This window comes from Drosophila ananassae, chromosome 3R (genome assembly GCF_017639315.1).
Source record: "Drosophila ananassae strain 14024-0371.13 chromosome 3R, ASM1763931v2, whole genome shotgun sequence".
Classification (NCBI taxonomy): Eukaryota; Metazoa; Arthropoda; class Insecta; order Diptera; family Drosophilidae; genus Drosophila; species Drosophila ananassae.
The window spans coordinates 16,550,672-16,560,592 of record NC_057930.1 but is presented as its reverse complement, the minus strand read 5'-3'; the positions used below and the strand labels follow the sequence as shown (position 1 = coordinate 16,560,592).

The 9,921-nt window shown below is 43.4% G+C and overlaps 1 protein-coding gene across 1 annotated transcript; it reads right to left on the bottom strand.

Moving 5' to 3' along the window:
* Positions 1-4,156: 4,156 nt before the first annotated feature.
* Positions 4,157-7,695, bottom strand: LOC6497065 (transcription factor Maf). The gene has a single exon (XM_001962784.4). It carries the CDS (start codon positions 7,124-7,126, stop codon positions 5,546-5,548), a length of 1,581 nt encoding a protein of 526 aa, XP_001962820.3. The 5' UTR covers positions 7,127-7,695; the 3' UTR covers positions 4,157-5,545.
* Between the last annotated feature and the right edge of the window lie 2,226 nt (positions 7,696-9,921).

Sequence of the window (9,921 nt, the reverse complement as noted above, 5' to 3'; positions counted from 1 at the left end):
TTCTCGGATTTGGCTTGGGGCTTCTTCGGGAGGCAAGGGGGTCAGCTAAATGGGGTGGTGGCCAACTGCTTCAACCTTCTGCAACAGCGAGCTCCAGCCGAAGGTTGCCCCAGAATAGTTTTGCTCATCTCCCTCGCCCTCAATCCCCGGAACACTGCAAATCAACGCGGCAGTGGACACCGCAGAATGAGTCGAAGAGTTTGGTTTTTTTCGTAACAAAATCAAATTCAACCAATTTGTAATGGCCCGGAGTGAAGGCAGAGGCAAATGTCTTCATATGTTTTATGCTACAATTTGCCCTTCCCCCAGTTGCCTCTTTTTATGGGCCACAGCCAATGAACCGAAGAGACATCATGCCGTGGCCCACACACTTGGACGCACACCAAGCGCCCTAAAAAAGAACGAATTTGTTTCTATGTTGGGAATTTAATACCCTACATAAAAAATAATGAGTAAAAGTATTTAAATAAACAAAGAAGTAATACAGCTTTAAGATTGTTGAATAAATTGAAGAAGATGTGATGTTCGGAAACTTTTATTTAGGCCTTCAGAATAACTAAAATTATTATTTCTTATTCAATAAAAAATCCGATTGTCCTCTTACTTATTTATTTTGTAGTTTTTCTAAAAAATGTATAAATTATTCCTCATTCTGCAATAGCTGAGCGACTTCAAGACCTTTACTTAGAGTATTAAAAGCTGAAAAAAGCCGAAATGTGATTTAATTTATTATTACAAACGTTAAAGGAGTCCAAGCCCTTTCTGGACAAAGTCCAGAAAAACTCCGCAGCCTTGAGATAAAGGGAGTGGCGGAGTGCAAAACGATTTAGGGCAGGACATCAATTCCACGAAGAAGTCCTGGCCCGAGTCCTGGCTAGCGGGGAGGACTGGCAAATGAGTTCCATTTATATCATTGGTCATTACGGAAATTATGCGACGCCGGAGTCGAGGCACTGTGTACGGAAGCGGTATAAAACGATAAAGATACATTGCAATCGGATGTACGAGAATCGCCTCTGGGACGTCCTGTCGACTGACCCAACTGCACGACAAAGGACGAATCTTCAGACGCCGTACAGGATTTGAACAGATGATGAGGGGACGGCTTTGACACTGACCGTTCGCATAAAGTCGTAAAAAACATTCAAGGCAGCCCATCAATAAAAAACGCAAGACAATAGACAAGGATCGTAGGAAAGGGATGCAGGTCCTGGACTTGTAAGAGATGGCAGCCCACAGATTACAAATGGGGAAACACAAAAGTGCGGAAAGGAGGTGACGAAATATCAAATGGTGAGGCAATGCTTGTAGATATTAAATTTTCTGATTACAAGGGTTATAAAAACTGGCATGTGTTTTACTTTCCTTTTAATTTTACTAATTTTTAATATTAGTTGGTGGCCTAAACCTACATCGTATATAACAAATGATTGATAAGCTTAAAGCCAAAAACTTATAGGCACTTGTCCTTTGGCGATATCTATTCCCCCTGTTCGAAGCTGCCACAACTAGATTTACGAGCATATTTTGTGAAAAACTTTCAAACAACAAACAAGGCGAAAGCTAATGAGCTGAAGGACTCTGGCTCCACTCATCATTAAGCTAATGAGTAGACGCTGGTTCGCCAAGGACCAGGAATGACATGGCAATTGCTGGTAACTAATGTGTTAACGATTTAAGGTTAAAGTCAGATTGGAAAATAGGAACAGAACTCACCCCGTCCTCTTTCAATGTCAACGTTACGTGTTTGGCATGCAAACCGGAGAAAGGACGGAACTCGGGCAACAGAATAAAGGCTGAAAGCAGGAAGAGAAGCCCCCAATCATCCGGCCATGCGATTACATGTGTGAACTATCGATTGAATTAAGACAACGCTGGAGAGGAGTGGGGCGATGGCGATGGCGAGCCACTTAAGCGTGTCGCTCGGCGCTGGCTCATCCACTTGAAAAGCATCATAAAAAACGCACCACCCCGCAAGTCGGACGAACGAAAAAGATATGTTCTTCCCTTCCAAGCGATCTCTGTGATACACTTGAAAAAATTATATGCCTGTAGCAGAATCCTTACACTTCTTGTGATATGAAATAATTGGATATTCTTTACTTTATTTTTTCTTAAATTGAAGGGAAAAAGTTTAATTACCTTTGAAATACTCTCATATATTTTTTATTCCAGTGTAGCTCTCATCAAAGCCGTCACACGTCGCACTGCAGGCATAAAAAGAGTGCCCCGAGTACGCAGCATAATCAAACGGTGTGTGTGTGCAGACCATAATAATGTTGACAATCATCCCAGTTGTCCAGGATGGTCTCGGCTTCGATTCTGGTCTCGGATTCTGCCCCTAAGCACTGATTATGCCCGAGATGAACTTAGCCCCATGGTCATGACAATTTACCGATTGTCATTGCCGTGTCCATAAATTCCAATTGACAAGAGGCCCGGGACTTCCTCGGCACCACCCTCCCGAGGCTTGACCCCTTCCACTCCGGCTGATCCACTCCTGACATTCACTAAAGAGCTGTCTGGATAACTCCGGGGTGGGGGTCCTTAGAAAAGGAGACTCTCAGTCGCCAGCGATTTGCATCAGAATTTCATAATTATTGTTTAATCTGCACTTGAGGACAAAGCCGAAAATGTCGCAGACCTCAAGTGGAAAACGAATGGGAGTTCATAATACTATAGGATTTGTTTCTGTCCCAGGGGTAGGGAAGAGGAGGACTGGAATATTATTAAATTTAAGGGACAATCAATATTGAGAATTATTTGAAATATTTTAAAATTTATTACAATACATATTAGGGTTTATAAATAGAAAAAACTAAACCAATGATCACTTTCATATTCATTAAAATTATACATAACTTTCGATAAAGAAACTTTTTATTCAAAACTTTTTGAATTCGGCGAATGATATAGAAATTCGATACTTCCTGGCCAAGAAATGAGCTAGAAATAAAATAAATAAAAACCAAAAAAAAAGCAAATAAAATGCCACTTGAATGCGATAGTCATAATTTGGGAGAATAAAAAAATTCGAATTCGACAGAGTTCTTGCGCAATCCGACGATCGAGTGGTTTTGTCTCATTACATAAGCTTTTGGGGGGAACCGGAGGATATGCGAGTTCTTGGTAGGGCAGGAAATCATATAAACAAAATAAAAATAATAAATTCAAGATCAGAATCAGACAGAGCCGCAGCCGCAGTCCAAACACAATCTGGAATGCAATGAAAACAAACAAAGTTAAAATTTTATTAATGGATAATTTTTACAGGGCAAGACGGTCCAGCCGGACTCAGGCCTCAGATGTAGCGACACTATACCGAGTTACGCCACTTGGCTCTAAGCTCAATCCGCCGGATTGCCATGGTCTCTGTTGTTGATCTCCATGTTGGAGACTGTAATTCAATGCTGCTGCTGTAGGTTGCTTCGTTACGCGATAAAAGATTATTTTTTGTCGACACAATTCCCTGATCCTCGTCGGTCGGCGAGATGTTTGTTTTGATTCTTAAAGTGTTGCTGGCGATGGTGGTCGTCGTCGCTGGAAGCCCATTTATCGATGCCGACAGACCACACAGCTAATGCACTTCTCCGAAATCTGGTGGCGTTTTTGTAATCCTAGGAGTAAAGTCTAAGATTGATCGCACCCGAGATCAGAAGTTGTTTTAAGTAAGGAGGTCTTATATCACAGAAAACTTAGTAATAGAATAATACCTTACAGTAATTTATAACTAAAATATTATAACTATAAATATAATATTTAACTACTTGTGATTTTCTGATCAATGAAATACTGAAGTATTATATTATCAAAACAAAGTAAGGAGAGCTTGCTCCGGGGATACAGTCAAACTAAGACCAGAGAGTTATCTTTTTTAAGGGCCAGGTTAGCAGGAAGATAGCTTTACAGACAGATTATCCCCGGAGATGATCCTGATCAAGAATACACTTCTTATAGGTATATATGTACTTTCATACTTTGACTCCTCTACTCTTAATAATATTCCAAATAAAACCCACAGCTTAGGAAAAGACACTTTAAGAGTCAAATTTAGAGTTCATTTTTTGTAAATTTAGAATATTTTCGATTTTACTTACGTGTTTTCCATAGCTCTTAAGACCAAAACCATCAAGAAACATGAGAAAAGGACAAACAATTCAATTTAATTTTATTTTAAATGTATTTATTGCTAAATTGTTTTATGCACACTTATCAACTACTCACAATTGTTTTTATTTAATTGTTTATCATTCGTTTAGTTGCATTCAGGATTCGTGATCTTCTTCTGATTTCAGAAAGAGCGATATTTGAATTCGATTTGCAAAAACCTTAAAATGTATGTGTAGGTGTATTTACATTTGCCATTATCATTCTCATCGAGTGCTCGTTATATAGTATAGGACTTGTTTGCTTTAGTTTACTTCAGAGTTGAGTTTTGCTTTATACAACATCAGATTAAGTTTGAGATATTTAAACATAATACAACCTTTAGTTTAGTGATTTTATTGCTTTCTTGGCTTGGCGGCTGACGGCTTGGCAACGGGATTTTGGAAGCGGAAACGGAAACACGACCTTTGAGAATAACTCTGCGTGCTACTGTCGCAACTATGATATTTATTTATTTATTATTATTCGCTTCTGCTCTCGCTTAATACTAGAAGAGAAACTAAGGCTAGAACTAATCAACAAATAAGCGTGTGTTACTAACTCGTAATTTGTAATAAAGTAGCGATCGTTAATCAGAAGCAGCAAGTGTGTTTCACTTTTCTTGTTTTTGTTTCTTTGTTTTATACAATGTTTGTTCTCTATACATACTTGGGGTTTGAATAAATATTCTCATAATCGGTCTCTGCTTAAGTCAGACTGATAATCAGCAAAAGTTCCATCCAAACGTGCACTCTCTCTCTATCTCAATCTACCTACATGTACATCAATCTCTATCGATCACTTTAAAAGTTCGCAAACTTAAATTCAATTGAAATTTATTGTCACAATTAAAATTATAGAGAATTATTGGTAGCTTGGCGATTTTCCGGAACTACATTTCATTCAAAACTCTTACAGTAAATACATATTTTTTAAATGGAAATGTTTTTAAATAAATGATAGAAATGATATGCGATTTATAAGAGTCGGCGTCAATATTATTTTTCAAAAAATATCGGGAACTGAGTAGACTTTTAACATTAAATTATTTAAACAAATTGTGAAGCCTAGCTCGTTGATATTTTTAAATAATATAAGGATAAAACATTAATATAAAATATAGAAAAAGTTTGAAAGGTTGAACCGTTATGGATTGAAACTATTATTATTATCATAATAAGATTGAAAACTTCTAACGAAAAGATTTGGAAACTAATAATTTCCGCAATCCTGCTCAAAAAATAAGCGTCCTAAGGGAATACCTTCCTACTACCTGGAGGAGTTCTTAGTTGACGAGCTGCTGACTATTCCATTGCGGTCCCCGATGCTGGAGGTGGAGCTGCTGGTGGTGCGATGCGGAGGAGGATGACGAGGAGCCGCTGGTCGCCGCCAGCTGGCGTCAAAGGTAGAACTCCTGGGAACTCTGGCTATCCCCGGTGGCGCCTGCTGCTCCATTGCCAGCGGCGCCCACCCTCTGCAAGCGCTGCATCAGGGCATCCCGTTCCTGGCACACCCTCGAGTACTCCAGCTTCAGCCTATGCAGATCCTGGTTCAGTTGCCGGTTGGCCTTCTCGAGCTCGTGTCTCTGGTGGAGTCGCTTCGATCGGCAGTTCTGGGCGTAACCACGATTCTTCAGGGTGCGACGCTTTTGCTTTAGGCGTACCACTTCTTCTCTGGGACATCCGTGGAGTCGTTTGTTCAGTTCCCGCACTGTCAGGGTGGTCAGCATGTCATCATTGATGCAGTCCTCTAGTGTGGCGTTGCTGTAAGCTCCGGAACAAGTGCGTGGCGACATGTTGTTTGAGGATCTCGTCGAGCTGGCGGAGAGCGGACGGCAGGGCTGAAGCGACGCTCGGGTAATCATGCAGGATCCACCTCCAACACTGCCGGAAACGCTATTACCTTGTCCCGCTCCTCCCCCCACACCGCCGCCTCCGCTGCTGGTGCTGCCGCTTCCATTGCTCGGAACCTGGGGCAGGCAAGTGGGCGTGAAAGGTCCACTGTTGGCGCCAACGTAGGAATTGGAGTGCATGTTAAGGGGCGTCAGTTCGAGGTTGTGGAAGTGGTGATGGTGGTGATGCGGATACTTGGCTTGCTGGAGCACCACCTGGTGCGGATGTGGGTGGCCGGTGGGGCCGTGCGGATGGTGCTGTGCCTGCATCAGCGGCTGTCCGTGATGATGGTGGTGGGCCGCCGCCGCCTGCAGAGCTAAGTCTCGTTGCCGGTCCCACTCCTCAGCTTCCTCCTGCGAGCCCGGATATGCTAGGGGCCGCAAATCCAACGGCTGTTGGTCCGCACGAATGGAGTTCGTCAGCCACATCATGTCGTGGCTCAGGCCGGCACTGACGGCCGCAGCTCCGGAGGCAGCCGCTGCCGCTGAGGCGGCGGAAGCAGCAGAGGCGGAGGCGGAGGCAGCGGTACCCGGCGTCCGGGAATAATGGTGGGCATATGTCTGGGCCGGACAGCTACTGCTGCCCGTGGGCGAGCCTACCACTGGCGGTGTTTCCGGCGGAGTGGACGGCACACCACCAGGTAAACCTGTCGCCGTGTTAGCGCCCGAGGATGTGGCCACCAAAATAGCCTGGCCAGGCAACGGTCCGTACTGTTCCGGCGGTGGTGAGAGCGGCTGCAGGCGGCGCTCATCCATATGCCACTGGTGGTGTCCCGAAAACGAACGAAGCTTTATGTGTGGCGACGGGGAAACTTCCACGGCTCCGGCGGCTTCTGGTCCTGCCAGTGCTAGCGGCTCCGAGACTTCTTCCGGATTTGAGGGGTCTCCATGAACTGTGGTCCATTTGACCGCCACCGGTTGGGGCGGACTATGATCCTCGCGCTTCACATGACCAATGGCAGTGATCGTGGCACCCGCATTCGGATGGCCGTTTGCTGTTGCATTTCCGGGGCCACCCGCCACCTCCAGATGGTGCAGATCGAACTCCTGGACATAGGTGTCGGCAATGGTGGGATCTTCCATTTTCATTGGATCGACCAGGGACCGAAGAAGGTCGTTTACGGGCCTCACATGCAAAGCTTATGCGCGGGATGCTGGCGTAATGGAGGTTCAACTACACGTTCCGGGCCACGGACACTAAATATTTGAAGTTTCTTTTATTTAAACTCTGGTTGGAATTTAGGCGGTTAGAACTAATTAGTAGATATACTAATCTTGTTTATTTTTTTATAGTTTTATGATTATTATGTTGGTTTTTATAAAATGTAGTTCATTTGTCTCCACAAGAATCCTTTCTTTCTCTTGCGACAAATATAAATTTTTCGAGTTAGATTTTTAGTTTGATTTAAGATTTAATCAAAATTTTGTATATTAAATTCTGATAGATACGATCACTATCCGCACTTTTTCGAGGCAATATCCATAGGCAATATCTCGCTTTCGCTCTAACTATTCCTCTCTCGCTCACTAGGCTTGGCTTTTGTCGCGAACGCGCTTTCGCCGCTCGCTGCGTCCAATTTGAAAGAGTTAACGGTGGCGACTGAACTCCGGATCCGGCGCTGGACTGGACTGAAGGGTGGCCGGAGCCCTGTTCCCTGGATTGGGGCTGGCAGAGTGACTACGACGCGCGCATCGTCCGACCTCAGCACACACACAAACATACAAACAGCCTCACAGCAAGTGCCACAAGCCGACACACAAACGTCGTGCCAAAAAACCGACCAACACAACAACAACCAATCCAAGCTCGCACGCCATTCGCTGATGGCTTTTTCCCGGAGGGCTCCTGCTGGAAGTGGAAGCGGAATGGAAAGCTTGCGAGAGCGGAGAGCCACAGCCAGAGCCGAACTCTCGAGCACCCTTTGAACCATATTGTTGTTGGTTTATTGTGCAAAAAGCAGCCAAAGTCAAGCCGAGAAAGCTCTCAGCACTGCACTGCACAGTGTCTCTATTTTAACAAAATATAAAATGGAATCTAAAATATTTTCTAAAAAATATAAAAAATAGTATTTCTAGTTCAAATACAGAGCATAATAAATATTATACTTAAATTTGTCGCCACAAATGCGCAATTTTTAAAAGGCCCTCTAATGTAGGCAAGGAATTTGATACGATATTGGGAGAACGGTATATTTTCTCAATGAGAAAAATTCTAATTCACAAAGAACTAAAAACTAAAAACACAATCTCGAGCTACTGTGCAGGAGCACATAGTTATGCTCCGGACAGCCGTGTTTGCTTCCGTCTCCCCCATCTGAGCTCCGTTGCCTTCTGGGATCTCATTTCGGTGGTTGGTCTGTTTTTTTTGTTGCTGTTGTTGTGGTGTGTGGTTGTTGTTGTTCAGTTCATTTTGGCAGAGCTCTTGAAGTAGGCGTTTTTGAATTGCCATGGAGCGCATAAAAAATGGCAAACATACACACACACACTCATACACCACCCATAGATGTACAGATACCCATACACCTTATGCTGTTATCGGCTCCGCCCACTTGTCCATGCTGTCAGCTTATGTGTGTGTGTGTGTTAGTGTGAGTGTGCATGGCTCTCTTTGTATGTATGTATGTTTGTGAATATTTATGAGCAGCTAGAACAGAAAATTCCTACATAGCCAAGCGGCATTCGCGACTTCCAGTCTTATTTGGCTGGCCATTGCTTTAAGAAGTTGGCGGTACGGGAAATGGAAATGGAAATGTATAGGGAGATGGATATGAATACAAAGAATAGCGGAAAACACACTCAGCCATGCACACGTACTACTACACCCACAGTCACACACGGCCAGACATCCTGTGTGGCCTCGTCCACTGTTCCATTTTCCAGTGCATAAGTCAATGTGAGATGTTTTAGCCGAGATAAGTCGCTCGATTTGTTTTGGCTCGTATATAATACTCTCCGTACGAGCTGCACGTGTGGTGGGCAGTATAGTATCTAAGTATCTGTGTGTTTGCTCTGGGTAAAGGATTCCACAGTGCACAGGTGCACTTAGTTGCTGAGCCAGCAAAAAACGGACTCGGGACCTTACCAACCTCGATCCCATCTTGGACACGGGCTTCTACTCTGTTTTTATTGTTTTATTTTAATTTGGAGTATGTTTTCTTAGTCGTAGTTTTTTTCTCGTTTTCAGTTTTTTCTTTGTTTTGGGGAAGTGTTTTGGCCTCGTTGGGCAAACAGTATTCTCTAATGTAATAAGCCCGAGATTGGTGGGCTGTTTGAGCAACAAGTAGGGGTTTAGCATGAGGTTGAGGAGGTGGGTGCCTTGTGGGAATATGAACTCTTAGGATTGTTTTGTATTTTACCAACTTGAAGGTTAACTTTTAATTAGCTCTTGATAGCTTCTAAGCCTTCATTTTTGGCTCTAAAAAATATTTCCTTCTACAACAATAAATTAATTAAATTATGAATACATGTTACCCCCAAAAAAAACCCACATCCCCTAGTTATAACCATTCCGATTCGCTAACTTAAGAGCCCAACTACTGACCACAAAAACTTTGTTTCACTTTCTGTTCGGGGGTAGTGCCACCCCACTCCTGGCACATCCATTCCGCACGCAATTGTTGTGTCGAAAAGAATTGGAAAAGGAGGAAGGACAAGGGGGCGTTCGAGGAGGATAAAACATGCTGCTTCTTAGGATCTCCGCCAGCAGGAAAACATAAAACAAAATCAAATCAACTGCTGTGGGTGGGAAACTCGTATGACTAAAGAGGTTGTGGGGGCCGAGACGAAAGTACCAGGCTTCATTGAAGCTTGTCAAAATTAAATTGAACACAATCGAATTATCCTGTGTATGCTCCATTTGGCAGTCTGCACTGATTTCTAGTCAC

Coding starts and splice junctions, on each gene's coding strand:
- LOC6497065 (XM_001962784.4), bottom strand. CDS start 7,126: ATGAAAATGGAAGATCCCACCATTGCCGACACCTATGTCCAGGAGTTC.